The sequence below is a fragment of the Paramacrobiotus metropolitanus genome, unplaced genomic scaffold (genome assembly GCF_019649055.1).
Source record: "Paramacrobiotus metropolitanus isolate TYO unplaced genomic scaffold, Prichtersi_v1.0 Parri_scaffold0000175, whole genome shotgun sequence".
Classification (NCBI taxonomy): Eukaryota; Metazoa; Tardigrada; class Eutardigrada; order Parachela; family Macrobiotidae; genus Paramacrobiotus; species Paramacrobiotus metropolitanus.
In genome coordinates this window covers 161,821-178,652 of record NW_026570395.1, presented here as the reverse complement: position 1 = coordinate 178,652, position 16,832 = coordinate 161,821, and the positions used below count along the sequence as shown (strand labels likewise).

The 16,832-nt window shown below is 45.9% G+C and overlaps 4 protein-coding genes across 4 annotated transcripts; 1 reads left to right on the top strand and 3 right to left on the bottom strand.

Annotated features, from left to right (window-relative positions):
• Nucleotides 1-5,412: 5,412 nt before the first annotated feature.
• LOC129600380 (dehydrogenase/reductase SDR family member 1-like) lies at nucleotides 5,413-7,717 on the bottom strand. Its single transcript, XM_055498873.1, is given in 6 exon segments — nucleotides 5,413-5,754; nucleotides 6,296-6,503; nucleotides 6,629-6,669; nucleotides 6,672-6,760; nucleotides 7,070-7,355; nucleotides 7,463-7,717. Coding segments are annotated over 6 exon segments (816 nt in total). The 5' UTR covers nucleotides 7,569-7,717; the 3' UTR covers nucleotides 5,413-5,668.
• Nucleotides 7,718-8,164: 447 nt separating this feature from the next.
• On the bottom strand, nucleotides 8,165-9,966 carry LOC129600379 (dehydrogenase/reductase SDR family member 1-like). The gene is made up of 6 exons (XM_055498872.1): nucleotides 9,681-9,966; nucleotides 9,548-9,609; nucleotides 9,267-9,487; nucleotides 9,065-9,197; nucleotides 8,640-8,877; nucleotides 8,165-8,449 (listed from the first exon to the last, which is right to left on the bottom strand). The coding sequence occupies exons 1-6, from the start codon at nucleotides 9,784-9,786 to the stop codon at nucleotides 8,364-8,366; spliced, it is 846 nt and encodes a 281-aa protein (XP_055354847.1). The 5' UTR covers nucleotides 9,787-9,966; the 3' UTR covers nucleotides 8,165-8,363.
• Nucleotides 9,967-11,476: 1,510 nt separating this feature from the next.
• Nucleotides 11,477-13,185, top strand: LOC129600383 (uncharacterized). Its single transcript, XM_055498875.1, has 2 exons — nucleotides 11,477-11,913; nucleotides 12,169-13,185. The coding sequence occupies exons 1-2, from the start codon at nucleotides 11,853-11,855 to the stop codon at nucleotides 12,759-12,761; spliced, it is 654 nt and encodes a 217-aa protein (XP_055354850.1). The 5' UTR covers nucleotides 11,477-11,852; the 3' UTR covers nucleotides 12,762-13,185.
• A 1,772-nt stretch (nucleotides 13,186-14,957) lies between these two features.
• Nucleotides 14,958-16,581, bottom strand: LOC129600378 (uncharacterized). Its single transcript, XM_055498871.1, has 6 exons — nucleotides 16,446-16,581; nucleotides 16,120-16,387; nucleotides 15,862-16,056; nucleotides 15,586-15,705; nucleotides 15,256-15,399; nucleotides 14,958-15,137 (listed from the first exon to the last, which is right to left on the bottom strand). The coding sequence occupies exons 1-6, from the start codon at nucleotides 16,476-16,478 to the stop codon at nucleotides 14,992-14,994; spliced, it is 906 nt and encodes a 301-aa protein (XP_055354846.1). The 5' UTR covers nucleotides 16,479-16,581; the 3' UTR covers nucleotides 14,958-14,991.
• Between the last annotated feature and the right edge of the window lie 251 nt (nucleotides 16,582-16,832).

Here is a 16,832-nt window from a genome sequence, read left to right as displayed (position 1 = left end):
CGCTTGCATACATTGACAAGTGTTATTATAACCCGTGTATGCGGCGTATATGTGTACTAACTCTACTGCGCAGTACGTATACATGATTCAACTGATCCAGGGATGCCGTGATCAAGCTCGTGATCACGTGGTGGCATCCAATCATAGTGATTAGTGATCCGGGATTATGTGTCCAAAAATACAGCAATCACGGTATTACCGTGTAGTACGCTGTACTGTGGACGATTGGTCAGAGCTGTGCGCTGTTCCTCCGGAGTACATCGTCAATTTTTTGCACTATCCTGTATTATTACATGTATTTTGCCCGCTGCATTTACCATTAGCAGCCGGCATTTTGGGGAAACCAGGTAAACAATACGTGCGTCATGCAAAAGGTCTTTTGACGAACGATGGCTGTTGTGTGGAGATACCGTGCGACATTTCAGTGTCTATTTCGAAATTTCCAGAAATTTGTTTGGTTCATCTCCTTTACAGAAATGGTATACGTAATATTTTTAAACCAACACTGCACACAGGTCATATGTGAGCTGCATGACGTTAGCAGAGAAGGAAATAATAATAAGCTGAAGGCGGGCTGATTTAGCACCATCGCAATTAAACAGAATATGACAATAATTACGGGTTGGCGATGAAATTTTTTTAAAAATGCATGTTTGAGCGGGCGTAATACATAGGTCGCTTCCTTTCCAGTTTTTTTAAAAATAAAACAAACATTTCACATGTGTAGCAGTTGCTTAAAAATTTTAAAAAATAGTTGACCTGACCTTTGGATTTCTGTCAGGGTACCGCTAATGACCAAATTCCGTGTGGACTTTTTAGCGCACGGTTCCGGCACTATTGCGCGTGCAATAGTGCAATAGTAATTAATGTTACCGCTTCCGGACTCCACTGGGGGCACTGGAGCCCCGGCTGCTGGGAGGCTGGTGCTCTCTGTGATCGGCTGTGTGCGGTGACCGTGGGTCAGCGAGAAGCCGGCCGACCGGGGGTCGGCGGAAGAGAGCGACCAGTGCCCTGCGCAACCGAAGGCCCCTTTATTGAGCAAGTGCGAAATAACAGCAGAAGAAAACAGCAGGGTGTGGCGGGTGGTAAAAGAACAGAGATCACTCGCGCGCACACGATATCGAAGGAGCACAGACAGACAGCAATGAGAACTGCAGAACCATGCAATGCGAGCACACGAAACAGTGCCAAGTGCAAACAGCATGCCCGTGCATGACGGCGGCCGCTTTGATCTAAGCGCCACGGCGACGCGCAGCGCCACCAACAGACTCACGTAACTCGCAACACACGGCGAAAGGAGAGAGCGGGAGCGCATGTCCTCCAGCTAACATTAACATCAATTAACTCGTTAATTGTCATTTAATGTTACCGCTTCCGGACTCCACTGGGGGCACTGGAGCCCCGGCTGCTGGGAGGCTGGTGCTCTCTGTGATCGGCTGTGTGCGGTGACCGTGGGTCAGCGAAGCCGGCCGACCGGGGTCGGCGGAAGAGAGCGACCAGTGCCCTGCGCAACCGAAGGCCCCAAACAAACCCCAAACAACCCAATATAGGGATGGATGCAGCAGTTTGCACGGTTCTGCGGATGTATTTGGAGAAGATTCGGAGTTCCGTTGGGAGTAGGCAAAATTCGGCTATCTTTACGGCGTCGTTACGTTGCCGATACGGAGCGGTGTAGCGTGATGATCCCGACGTGGTATGGCAGGATCCGCGGTATGTCAGGATCCGGTCAGGTTTTCCGCGCAAGGTGCTACCGCCGCTGGGGTCTGCTTGCCGTCGGAGTAGGCGCACAGGAGGTGTTGGCCTTGCATGCCGCCCGAGGAAACTGCAACCACCGGAAAATGGAAATAAAAACGCAACCGCCGCTTGGGGTCTGCGTGCCGTCGGAGGCAGGCGCACCGGAGGTGATCGCCTAGTATGCCGTCGAGGAAGGTGCAACCGCCGCTAGGGGTCTGCTGGGAGTAGGAAGAGGGCGCCGTCGTTGCTAAGAGACCTGACTCCCGTCCGAGGAAGTTGCAGCCTCGCTGGTGGGTCTGCTTGTTGTCGGAGGTAGGCGCACCGGAGGTGATGGCCTTGTATGCCGTCCGAGGAAAGTGCAACCGCCGCTAAGGGTCTGCTTGCCGTCGAAGGAAGGCGCAGCCGACATTGATGGGCCACTGAACCTATTTGCCGTCGGAGGAGGGCGCCGCGGTTGGAAGGGGGCCTGTCTGCCGTCCGAGGAAGATGCAGCCGTCATTGGTGGGCCATTAAGCCTACTTGCCGTCGGAGGAGGGCGCCGCCGCTGGGAGGGCCTGTCTGTCGTCCGAGGAAGATGCAGCCGTCACTGGTAGGCCTACTTGCCGTCGGTGGAGGCGCCGCCGTTGAAAGGGGCCTGTCTGCCGTCCGAGGAAGATGCAGCCGTCACTTGTGGGCCATTAGGTCTACTTGTCGTCGGAGGAGGGCGCCGCCTCTGGAAGGGGCCTGTCTGCCGTCCGAGGAAGATGCAGCCACATTGGTGGGCCATTAAGCCTACTTGCCGTCGGAGGATGGCGCCGCCGCTTGAAGGGGCCTGTCTGCCGTCCGAGGAAGATGCAGCCGTCACTGGTGGGCCTACTTGCCGTCGGAGGGCGCCGCCGTTGAAAGGGGCCTGTCTGCCGTCCGAGGAAGATGCAGCCGTCACTGGTGGGCCTACTTGCCGTCGGAGGAGGGCGCCGCCGTTGCTAAGTGGCATGTTTCTCGTCCGAGGAAGATGCAGCCGTCACTGGTGGGCCTACTTGCCGTCGGAGGAGGGCGCCGCCGCTGGAAGGGGGCCTGTCAGCCGTCCGAGGAAGATGCAGCCGTCACTGGTGGGCCTACTTGCCGTCGGAGGAGGGCGCCGCCGTTGGAAGGGGGCATGCCTGCCGTCCGAAGAAGATGCAGCCGATATTGGTGGGCCATTAAGCCTACTTGCCGTCGGAGGAGGGCGCCGCCGTTGAAAGGGGCCTGACTACCGTCCGAGGAAGAAGCAGCCGCCATTGGTGGGCCATTAGGCCTACTTGCCGTCGGAGGAGGGCGCCGCCGCTGGAAGGGGCCTAACTGCCGTCCGGGGAAGATGCAGCCGTCACTGGTGGGCCTACTTTGCCGTCGGAGGAGGGCGCCGCCGTTGCTAGGGGGCCTGTTTGCCGTCCGAGGAAAGCTGGGGGTCTGCTTCCCGTGGGAGGAAGGCGCAGCCGAAGTTGGTGGCCTGGTATACCCTCCGAGGAAGTTGCAACCGCCGCTGGGAGTCTGCTTGCCGTCGGAGGTAGGCGCAGCCTAAGTTGGTGGCCTGGTAAGCCGTCCGAGGAAGGCGCAACCGTTGCTAGCGGACCGGTCTGCCGTCCGAAGAAGATGCGTCCGTTGTTGCTGTGCCTGCTTGCCGTCGGAGGAGGGCGCCGCCGTAGCCAAGGGGCCTGTCTGCCGTCCGAGGAAGGTGCAGCCGACGTTGGCGGGGCACACCGGCCGTCGAAGGTGCACGCCTGCGTTGAGTAGGGACCTGTCTGGTGTCCGAGAAAAGTGCCCTTGCTAGATCCCTAGCTTGCTGTCGGATGTGTGGGCCGCCGAGGGTAACGAGCCTGTCAGCCGTCCAAGGGAGGTGCGGTACCTTGCCGTCCGAGGATGGTGCAGCTCTCGCCAGTGGCCTAGCTTGGTGCCCGGCCGTTGGAAGGGGGTTGTCGCTGCCGGAGGTAGAGCGGCCGTAGTTAGGGTCCTTCTTTGCTGTCCGGTGGAGATGCAGCCGTAGTTGAAGGCCTGTGTTGCCGTCGTCGGTGGCTTGGCTGACGTCGTGGTGCGAGTCGCCACCGTAGCTGGAGGCCTGTCCTGCCGTCCAATGAAGGGCTCGCGTCAAAAGTGGTGCAGCTTTCCTTCGTGGCCTGTCTTCCCGTTGGGCTAGCCACAGCAGATAATTGATGACGGCTGTAACTTGTCCGCTGAGCAGTGGTTGATCGTGTGCGCTTTATCCTTCGCACTGATGGTCCTCTGGAGGGCCGCTTAACGTGTGAGCGACGTAACGCGTTCAAGCTGAGTGCAGCTGTTCGCTTCGGCTTGGCTCTTCGGATGCGGTGTGGATTTTGATGACGCATAAAGAGCTGATCTGAAATTCTGGCGAGGATATAGCCAGTTACCGATGGTGACAGCCTGACAGACTTAGAGAGCGATAAACGAAGAGCTGAACCATCGCACAGATGGCAGCTAGATATCAGCTGTCGCAGGTGCGCGGAACACGGCGCGCGGAACGGCTAAACATTCCGAAATCCAAGATGCAGATCTAGGAAGATGAAAAATCTCCCAGAGAACAGAGATCACTCGCGAGAGATCAAGATAAAAGAACAGAGATCACTCGCGCGCACACGATATCGAAGGAGCACAGACAGACAGCAATGAGAACTGCAGAACCATGCAATGCGAGCACACGAAACAGTGCCAAGTGCAAACAGCATGCCCGTGCATGACGGCGGCCGCTTTGATCTAAGCGCCACGGCGACGCGCAGCGCCACCAACAGACTCACGTAACTCGCAACACACGGCGAAAGGAGAGAGAGCGGGAGCGCATGTCCTCCAGCTAACATTAACATCAATTAACTCGTTAATTGTCATTTATTATGTACGTCTGGTGTTAATTTAGAATGTTTTGTCTAAAGTCTCTGAACCCTGAAAACAGCTAGATATGGCACTAGATTAATTATAGCTAGATTTATATGGCACTAGATTCGTAAAAGGTTTTACGATTATACAAAACGCACAGATTGTAGGAAACAAGAAAACGCATGTTGAACAGATCGCTTAAGTGCCGGTATTTTAGCGAACAGACCGGCCCTGTGACACTCGATTAGAACACTTCTTTGAGATGCGTAAAGCTTAAGAATGATGTAAAGGGTAAGTTACTGTAAAGGAATGTACTGACGATATTATTCTTATCGGGTACCAAGTAATAAACTTCAGACTGTAATGAAAACTTTTGTTCTCGTATTGCAATACGTAGCATTTTGCCGCCTCTGCCGTCATTCGGTTTTTTTGGCAGTTTAACACAAAGTTTCAACTCTATTATGAGGAGCAAGCCGTGTCATAGCACCCTCGCAACTCCCGTCAAAAGCTGCTGAAAGTAAGCTATAGACGCTATAAATTTTCTACCAAATTAACATGTTCACAGTCCAGTTGGATATCCTTCCGAAGAGCCTTCACAAATGACCGAAAACCTTCCGAGAAGTGAACGTGCGTAAAAACGTATCGTGTACGAATACAGCACTGATCTGTCAAATCCGACTGCGGTGCTGCGAACAACAACCGTCACTAAGTGGTGGTTGCGATAATTCGTCATTTTACCATCGCATTAGAATGGACAAGCGGTAGATCAGCAATCACCATTCCTATCATAATCCCGAATAATCACAGCAATCAGTCTGGCAGTAAAATTTCGTTTTATTTGCAGCCTGCTAATGACATTCATCTAGCAGAATATTTCTGGTGGTGCGGATTTTTGCATTAGCAAAATGCTTGCAGAAAATACACAGATTACACATCATATGGATATGAATTTTTCAGGCATCTACGAATCACGCACGCGCGAGATACGGCAGTTACAATAAGTTTTTGCCGGAATCGGGGCCTTCGAACTGAATTTATTGCAACAGGAACATGCCGGTTTCAAGTATTTAATGCTCGTCTGTCGGCGTGAACTTTACACCGGATTATCTTTCAGCTTGAATTCTCGTGCAATGGCGGAGGTGGAAATCACTTTGCCAGTACGCTGTAAGATGTTGGGATCTGTAAAACAAATCAGACTATCGAAGTTGAATGCACAATCAGTTGCGGATTTTCGTAAAAATATTTCGTATTTTTTTATGCGCTCGCCTCATAATTTTCACGAAGGATGAAAACCGGTGCTGAATCAGGTAGACAGAGAAAGCAATTTGCTAATTGAACGTACCACATGATTTTGCATAATTCTTCAAGAATTAAAGTTTTTACAATTTTTAAAGTCTCATCTCTGAGTTTGAGCAATCCGGCAAGTCCAAAATACTGAGCAAAATCGGGCAGATTTCAATGTTAATTTAGCCATCCCATACAAACCATTCAGTTCACTCAGTTCAATGAATGACTGACGTGAGCTTTGCAGTCTTAGCTCGCAAATCGCAATCCCCGTAAAATTTGTTTACGTACGCTTTGAGCAACTATACGCTGTACGGTAACACTATACTAATTTTCATACTACCGCGCATGCATATTCAAATTACATGTACCGCACTTGTACGTCATAGACTCCCAGGTATGTATACGAGCGCAGAACTGAGTAGTGGATACTGACCTTTCGCTAATGCCACGATACACATCCCTGGGAATTCCGTTGATTCTCCAAAGCCAATCGCCGCCATATTGTGATTTTGGGCAATCTTGCCCTTGCCACTGAGATTCTCGCTGATCATCTCCGTTTTCACGGCGCCTGGCCAGAGGCTAATAAAGGTCACATTGTGTGGTCTTAGCTCAATGGCACAGTCGGCTGCCATCCTATCACACTAAAGCAAATAATTACTGGATTAGTTTGTTATTAATTAACAGCTTCAAAGAGTGCAGATAGATGGAGGTTTTCTCTACTATTTTTATGCTTTCGCACAAAAAGCAAGACAAATAAACCGCATACTGCTGCTTTTCCGATTCCGTAGACCGGTGTGAAAAAATAACCACCGCCCCTGATGACGACACGTTGATGATCAATCCGGATTTTTGCTGCGTCATGATGCGAGCGGCTTTAACAGCGCAAATGTAATGGTTCCTGTATGGAAATCAACAATATACATTAATATTTTTTCATTTTAAATAGATATTGTCAGCTGTTCTTAATTTGGCGTCTACGGCAAACCTTTTACAATTTTTTGTCTCCACAATATCCCCGCGTGTATCGTGGAAAACAATACAACTACGTATCACATATAACCTCATACTTACTTTGTAACATATTGATTACTTACAATACAATCTTATTATAACTTAGCAATTATATTAATCAAATTCGAAAACATATGTATACCGTAGTAGAGTACTTAACACGAGACATTGTAGCTTGTTTCCTACTTCCGATTACCGTAGGCCCACCCCGTTAACGGCATCCCACACGTCTTCCGTTATCTCCCAGAACGGTTTTCCGTAGTTCTCCAGCAGTGCTGGCACGCCGGAATACGCATTGTTCACCAGAATGTCCAGGTGTCCCTGCTCCTTGATAATCTGCTGAAAGACCGCATCAATTTCCTCATCCCGGTTATGGTCACACAAGAGCGGAATGCACTGGCCTCCACGACGCTGCACTTCGTCGGCGGTGTGCTGGAGACATCCCGGGCCGGCTGCTGCATTTGATGCCTTCATGGTTCTTCCTGCAAGTGCACTATTTTTGTTAAAGCTCGAACTAAAAATACGTCGCGTACAACGCTCAGTTTTCAATCCGATATTATGAATTTTTTCGGTTAAACTGCGGAAGTACCTGTAATGTAAACAACAGCACCAGCTTGTCCCAGTTGCAGAGCGATACCTTTCCCGATCCCCCGCGATGCGCCCGTAACAAGGACTACTTTTCCGCTGAGCGACATGGTCAAACTTGTATAATTTTCGTAAAAGACTGTAATACATAGGCGATTTACGCCGCCGCGGAATAGAAGATAAATTTCCCTGGTTTTTTGAAGCGTACATTTACCGATATGTAGCTACACATTATGTACCAGCCGCTTTGGATGTAGTGTTTTTACACCGCCGTCTATCATATAATATTCTATGTACGAGTATATCCACCGCATGAAAAATCGATATTACTCAGACTCTCGAGCCTGCGGCACGTTAAGTAAATAAAGAGAAACTGCTGCGTCAACTATGCCAGCAGACGGTGCATCAGGACTTTTGTTCGGCGTCGCGGCTTGGCAGTTTTGCAGCCGGAGTATGGTGCAGTTTTCCGGTGCATTTATCATTGATAAAAAACCCGCGGGCCCACTTATATGATAATGTACACATTCAAACTCTTGTGGTGGTGTAGCCATGTTACTATAGATTGTAATACTTCTTCTATTGATTTTAAGCCGGTGCGTCAACTTAAAAATCTTCAAAAGTTTTACAGAATTTCGATGGTGTTTTTTTGTATATAGATAATAAGTGCTAACTTGTCATTAATGGAAAAATAAAGCAGCATGTTCATATCAGTTTAATTTCCCGTGATTACCAGTAAACGGAGTAATAATAGTAATATTATAGCAAATATACTCGTTTCTTCCGTAATTTTCAGCGGAAGACACAAGCGTGTGCATAACACGAATTTACAAAGAAACTAGAATTCAATACTAAATTCAAAATGCGCTTTCGTTCATAATGCTCACTTTTCACTAAGCGAGGAAAATTTAAAATGGAATATCTTTCAATCCATAAGTTTTACCAACGTCGGCTGTGGTCAACACGGTTCCCGATTTCGTAGTAAGCTCATTATCTGCAACACAGGTGAGGAGACTATCAAACAGATGCCTACAGCAGGTCATCAAAGTTTTGCGGAAACACGATTTACTACAAAGATGCCGATAAAAAATTGTTTATACTTAATATGTGCATCCGTTCACTTTCGTGTTGTGAAACGCAAGTTTTGCGGGATAGATTTTTGGTGCTATTAGTGTTCTCCATACCTTGAGCCAGTGCGACAATGCACATGCCAGCATACTCCATAGATTCCTCGTGTTCATCAAAGATCATAGAATTCAGGCCCAATTTGGCCGTTTCTCCACTAAATCGGGCGGCATCGGCCTCAAATTCCTTGTGATACTTATCCATCAGTTCCGTTTTTACGGCACCGGGCCATAAACTGATAAAATTCACACCGTGGGATTTCAACTCCAAGGCACAGTCGGCAGCCATACGGTCACACTAAAAATATACACGGTGACGTTTTTTACCGGGACGCAGCGCAAAAATATCGCTAAACGGTATATAGTATATGAAATGTAATGTACACATTTGCTATAAACATCATTAACAATTGCAAGAAACACAAAGATTTCAATTTCATAAGAATGTTCTGATCTTTTACTTTGGTTTAGTACTTAATGCGTACGGCAGTTTTCCCAATTCCATAGACAGGAGTAAAAAGGTACTCCTCGGCTCCAATTGACGAAATATTGATAATTAGACCGGATTTCTGTGGGACCATTATTTTTGCTGCTTTGCATGCTGAAACGTAGTAATCCCTACAAGAAATGTGTCTTTTCTGAAACCGTAACAGCTTACGAGCTAAAGCGTAAATGAGGATCGAGTACCTCAATCCAATCTGCGTTCCGCGATCCCAGATGCCTTCCGATATTTCCCAGAACGGTTTCCCTAAATTCTGGTACAATTCCGGGACCGCAGCGTATGCGTTGTTCACCAAGACATCCAGTCTGCCGTTTTCTGTGGCAACGCGATCAAAGAGCGCGGAAAGATCGTCATCCTTGCTGCTGTCGCAATAAACTGCTACCGCTGTACCGCCACGTTTTTCGATCTAATACGACTGCAAACCGTAAAGCAAAAGCAGCTAAGTTTAGAAAATTTATCCACGTACCTCTTTTGCGGTTTCGGTTAAGCTTCCTGGAGCGTCGCGGTCGGCGTTCGCTGGCGCTCGGCCTGCAATAGATGCGTACATGGAGTCCCCAGTGAAACACTGGAAGTGCACGTAGAAGTCTTGTACCCAGTACCTGTGATGTAGACTTTTCCCCCTGCTCCTCCTAACTGCAGCGCAATACCTTTACCGATACCGCGAGATGCCCCGGTGACAACGGCGACTTTTCCATTCAGAGACATTGTTGCGGAATCACGTTACATCCGTGAATTTTACGTGATGGCTCGAGAGGTTTACGCGTGCAATGGAACCAGCAATGTGCGCTGCAATCGATACAAATGCAGTATGCAATGTATCTGGACAACGAGCTATGTTGCCGACGGTGCTCTGCTGACTGCCGATTACATGTTGTATATGTAGACTAACCATTAGATCGTATGTATCGCACCTACTACTATACGTATGCCTGCCGTTAGGAAGCGGAATAATCGTGGTATCAAGTACAACGATAGCCAAGGATAACTACTTCACATTATCTTTACTAAACTCTAATGAGTATGCAGATAATCAAGTGTTTGCTTTATAAATACTGTTTGCTTACTTGCACCGCAGCTGTTCAAAATGTTGTTCAGAAAATTAACGTGTATCTATATACAAAAATAACTGCGACTACTGTACTAGTTTATTACGTGGTCGGCATACATGTATACGTACAACCTCTAACTCTAATGTTATTATCCAGCAATGCAAATTCCAAATCCAGGTTATCCCAAAAGCTGAATCTTGCAATTTTTCGTAGGTTTTAAAATGATTAGAATAAAACTAAAGAAATTCCGTGAAGTTTCGTCAAGAATTGTACCTTGTGGCTTTGTGATATGTCGACCACCGATTTGAGAAGGCACAGTCGCACACCATTCACTAAAAAACCTCAGTGGTTACGGCAACCTATGGGCAATGATCGGTAAACGAAGTAAAGTCAGAAAAATTTTATATGTAATACGATTTGCCGACCGCATTAGGCATGTTGTGGGACCGTGACAACGTCACATAAGTACGGTAAATGAAGCTTGCATGCGTATTACAATTTTTATTTATAACTTGTACACGCCATTTGCACTTAAAATTACAATCTCCAATAATTATAACAAGCAAAATAACTCTTGCAGCTCTCTAGAACACCCAGCAGTTCCTCGCATTTCCGCGCCGCATTTCCGCGCTGAAGTTCTACAGTGATACGAACTGCCACAAATGTTCGGTAGCTCGCGCTTTTCCTGTTTGATCTGCGATACGTCGGTCAACTCCCCTAATGAAGCTCACCGGTACTAATGCCGGAACTCCCCATAGTTACGAAAGCCAGTGGTTGGAAAAAATAACGATCAGTGAGCTCCGAATAGTTACGTCCCTTTCGATCTTCTGCATGGGAATTGCCATATATTCTGCGTGCCTTGGAATGCGAGACGCATTTTTAATGCGGTGCTATGGTGGATAGTGGCCATAATTTTTTCTACTGTTTTGTGCCTTCCAAAAAGTTATCTTCTCGACTGCTGTATTCGATTACTGATCTAGAATCAAACCATGTTAAAATCTTAAGGCTAGTCGGTATCATGACACGGAATGGTCTCAAGATTTTAACAGGGAGAAATCTAACAAACACAGCGTCAGATATGCCGGCCCACCGAAGACTGGAGCCAACTCATCGATGGGCGCCAGTCGGAATCGATGGGCGGTGTCAAAGCTGCTACCAACCAGTTATAAGATACGAGACGATTGCCAGCATCATACTGCTTAAAATTTCCGCCACGTAAGTGAGCATACGAAAGTGACTTCCCTGGGATAGCCTAACCAAAATCGCGTAGCCACCGTTCTGAATACTGCACATGGCAATCGAGGCTACAAAAATCACAGTCGATCACATCTTATCATACAACACCATTCCGCAATGTGCTCAACCGGTAGAGCATCTGTAATTTCGGTACTGTACTTCTTACGCTTTCCGTTCTGCTTTTATGCCTGTCTTGCTGTGGTCAGAGAACGATTATTTAGACTGGAATCTGTTATTGCGATCTTAAAAGCACAACCGTACTTTTCTGATGGAGGGCATGATATAATGTACATTGTACAACTTTGTTATACTACTTTATTATACTTACACGTGTCTGCTACTAGTGGTTAAAGAAGCCTACATGCTCTTTTAGGAGAAGGAAAGAAATCAAAGAGTCCTTATCTTTTATTGGCCGTTGAAACATTGGTGTAGACCGTAGATTACAATATTATTACAGGACGCAATAATTATTATTCTGGTCCAACCATGTGTTTTATCGTTAGCAATCTAATTTTGGCTGTCCTGGCAGCAGCACTATATTTCCCCGGTAAGTTCTTTGTAGTATTCATATTATACAGATATATCAGTAATAATCAATAGAAACTTACGGTACAGGTAGTGCCTCGCGATTAAATTGATTAGGTGCTCATTCAGTACTCACTTCATAATGCTCGTATTATAGTTATACCATCAAGACAATTGCCGTATTCGTTTATTACATCGCGCATAATAATTCAATCGTTTCAATCAATCTCTGCTGTGGCCCAAGATAAATTTGTAAATAAATACCAAAAATTTGCAGTCAATGTGAACACCAAAAGAGTTGGCACCGACGGCGTCGTGTGCCCCTACGGAGCCCAGCCATGCGGCCACAAGGATTGCTACCGGCCACAGGACGGTGAAGCCTGCGAGAAGGGCCGCATTTTACCGCCGCCGAAATGTGGGTTCAGTGAAGAGCGCTGCGGCAGCAAATGTTACCATCGCATCCGTGAAACCTGTACCAACGGCACCGTATGTGGAATGGGAGAGGCGGCTTGCGGGAGTCGGTGCTATCATAAAATCCGCGAGAGCTGTACAAATGGGACAGTATGCGGGATGGGGGAAGCAGCGTGCGGGGCACATTGTTATCATAAAATCCGGGAGAGTTGCACGAATGGAACGGTGTGTGGAATGAGCGAGGCAGCTTGCGGAACGCAATGCTACCATAAAATCCGCGAAAATTGCACCAATGGGACGGTGTGTGGGACGAGCGAAGCGGCATGTGGTGCACGTTGTTATCTCAAGATTCGGGAGAAGTGCTACCCCCACGGGATTGTGTGCGAGAACGGCGAACAACCATGCGGGAAATCCGGAAAGTGTTATCGTCCGCAATTTGGCGAGAAATGCAAGAATTAAGGAAGAGGCAGGATTTAGTAATTACGAGTACCTTATTACGTCGTCACGTAACTTAGTCGCCGGTAACTTTGATTATTCGTTACATTCATGTTACCGACTCTTCTCGCCCATTGAATTTGTATATCATGATTAAGGTCTGTCTGTTCAGCGCTGTTGTCGTTTCTTCATAATCAGCGTAATCTGCTATTCGGTAAAAAACTTATTCCAGTGTATCAACACGTAAGATGTGGGTACAACATTATTTTCTCCAATACGAGTATTGCATTTATTAATTCAGATCCGACCTTTCTACAACTGTCAACACAAAAGTTTCTTTTTTACTGTACTTTGCTCGTTTTTGATTTAAGAAACTCGTAGTCTCGTATCTTGAGCTAGAAATGTGTATGCTTGTGCACGTTTTCGAATTTGTTATGCAGAGGTTCATCATAGCTGTTCAATGAAATTGAACAAATAATCCGTACGGATTCAACTACAGTGATTTGATTTATGGTTTTGTTATTACTGTACAGTGTACAGTAATAACAAAACCATAAATCAAATCCTTTGCAACTGTGCAGTGCACTTTTTTTATACCCGACAATATCAGTTTACAGTACACAGTACACACCATCAAATGAATCAATTATGAACCACAACACTACATTTGCTGCTGTAGTTTGGCAGTGTTCTGGTACCCCCATTAACAGTGAATGAGTGATTCATATGGATTTCGGTACTTGTATCCACATGAGTAGTCACCCGTAGTTCGCGTGGGTCACAGTACCCCTTAAATCAGCACTTTTTTGGCGGAAAAAAAAGAGATTTTGTAACGTGTCATATTTTGTCGCATACAGACATAAACTGTACGGATTTAAATTGTGTTCCTTTTGCACAAAATTTGTTGTATCTAATCGTATTATCTGTTACTAATTTCTTATTAATTGTCGAGTACTTAATGTTGAAGTGACTTTGCTTGTCATAAACTCGTACTTGCTTGTGAGTATTAAGGTACGAGCTCCTTCTCAATGTTGTTATTCTGTTGAGGGTTTTTACTATCCGCACTTCATTAGCAAATTCGGCATTGAAAAACTGTGTAGCAACGAGCACAATTATCATTTACGTACGACATTCATCATCTGACAACAGATTAAAGTGCTAGCTAAACCGATTTTCTAACTAGAAAATGCAACAGATTTTTAGTTAGAAAATGCATTTTTGCTCATTGCTCAAGTGAAACCATTTTTTTGTGTTTTCCGAAAGAAATATGTTCTATCAGGACAGCTTTCATGCTGCACCAGCGAAAAATGTAACTGCGCAGACGTTATCAGTCGGCGCGAAATAGTTTTGAATGAACCGACATGCACATTTGTGTATCACATGCCGTTTTTTGTGAATCAATCATCCGAAACACACGGATTTGTGGTTTCACGTAAACATTGTTAATAGGGTACCGAGTCGTACGTCCTGTCCTCTCTCTGCATGGCATTGCCATATCAGGACAGATGCTGTACAAACAACAATATCAGTGCAAACTTGGTTATTATGGATGAAAGCAGTAAACAATGTACACTGAAAACAGTAATTATTATTCCGTATTCTCCTAACTAGCAATAGAATAACTGAATGTAGAATGGAGGTGGCTGTAAGCCGTAGAGCAATTCCGGAAAATGGTCCAGTATAATTATTGGGATAGTATTAAACCGCGTACGTCCACTGTAATTTTTTCCTATCATACGCATCAAGAAAGTCTTATCTGCATGGCTTTATCTTTGTAAATAATTTGTATAACTCCTGCGAGAAGGGTTTTACGCGCCCAGACCGGGCAACTAAGAAATGGCAAATTATATAGACATAAGATTAATGGGGTTTTTGCGCTCAAAATTCAAATTATCCTCTTGAAACTTTGTGCAAAACTGCACAGATCCCATAAGAACAAATCCAGACCAAAATTTCGTTACACCGTGCTTTGACGAAATGTTAGCAATAAATTTCAAAATCTGTAAATTCGTTTAATAACTACGTATTTGTGTAATACGGAGTTTACTAAACTTCTTAATTTGTGGCTCCTCACCTCAGGGCTCACAAGTCAGGTCATTTTCTTATCTATGTCTTGTTCTGTAGAAGTACGCCAGCGATAAAAGTGATTTCTGAATTGATCGGAGCTTTTAGTACCAAAGCATTTTAAGCAAACCATCGTTCATAGCGATAAAAAGAAATTTGTGTACAGCATAATCCATAAGCATCATGAAGACTATGACATACATGCGCTACCGCCCGTATCCCATCCTTGCCCTTCCGGACAAGCGCATGCTCCCATGCCATACTGGTCGCTTTTGTGACACACCATGTATGGTCGGCCGCAATCCGTAAGATACTGGCACGGCTGTCCGAATGCCGCTGCAAAAAATTTCAGTTAGTTTGTACGGAAAGCGTTAACGAAGCCTGCAGATGTATAAAGACTTTTTAGTAATGTGCCACATGCTTTAATAGACATTTAATAGAATTGCTAGATAACCTTTGCAAGCCACAATTTTCCCACCGAGAAGCAGCGATCTTACAGGAGCGTGGTACCGACGACAGAAACACTGATTGGCTATACAGTCCAAATTGGCAGCCAGAAGACAATCACTGGGCTTCGAACAGCGTGCTCCAAAATTCCCTGAGTAGAAGAAATTTCTTAAGGTTTTGAAGCGCCACATCAAACGTTATCCGTCATGCCATGAAAATTACGGAGGCACGTCGTAATAAATTTGCGGCTACTTTGGCGTATGATAACGAAATTGGCAATTAAACTGGCTAACCAATTCACAAATACATTGACAGCAACTAGCAAGTGCATGAGTACCCGCACAATACCCGTTAATCACGGAATAACCGGGCTCGCACTGGCCGGATTGCGGGGTCGTCATTGGAGTGACAGTAGTCGTGGTCGACGAAGAACATTGTGGCGCAGTACACTGTGTTCCTTAAAGATTGACCACTCTTATTATGTTGAAGGCTCAGCATATTAAATAACAAGCGATCTGTTACGTTCATATCTACATTGATTAAGCATAACAATTTAAATTAATTTAAGCATAACAATTTTTTACAATAACATGCTTGTATTTCATAAACATACTTGCACAACGATACAGCACATGTGGGCTGCTTTTCTCTGGGCTCACATCCACGAGAACCGTTTCGTAACCACTGGCTTTATCGCACACGCAGACATTGGCGAATGAGAACCAGTCGAACGAGCATCGGCTGTACGGAATCAGCGCACAGTCCGCGTCAATCCGACATGATGCCGCGCTTCGCGGCACGAAAGCCGCTACAAACAAAAACAAGTTCTTGGTTATGTATATGAAGGCGCACACAAAACCATTGGACTCACTAGGCAAGCATTTCGTACTACCGGGACCGTATAATCCGTTCGCTGCGATGGTCCCTTGTATGACTGGTCGGAATGTCGGGCTATCGCAGTAGCAGCCATACGATATTGTGGCCCCGTATAAGGCATCCGCGTAAACACGTCCGGAAGCTCTGCAAACGGCATTCGAGACAGAGCAAGAATAGGATGGAAAAGCTTCACACTTTTCGATGGCGGTGTTGTCGTTTAGCGAGATGGTATAAAAATTATCACTGCACGAGCTGATTGTTACCTGAAAAACAAAAGTACTGAGCGTCCATGAACAAGTATGTAAACTTCTTAACTCTTACTGCGCAGAATATGTGGAAACACACGCATTTCATGGCGCAACAATAATACCAATGCAATAATATAAATGCATAAATTGTTCAGTGTTAAATTATGCATGTATCGCGGAAAGCACAGTGCTAGTTAGATTCACATCCGATTGCCGGTTGTAACCGATTGTGTCGTGTTATGTTACGATCGTATTTACCGCTTGACTTCTCAGGCAGTGATCTTTTCCTGATGGTTAATATCAAAGATTGTGTACGCTGTGCTGATTTCACTATATAATGTGTGTTGCGCCTAGTTAAATTTGCAGCTTTAATTTTGGCAGTTGACCGAACGATGGCATACACTTTGCTATTACAGTGGAAACAGCTTTTGGCTCAGCGTATTATTGGTAACACAAGTAG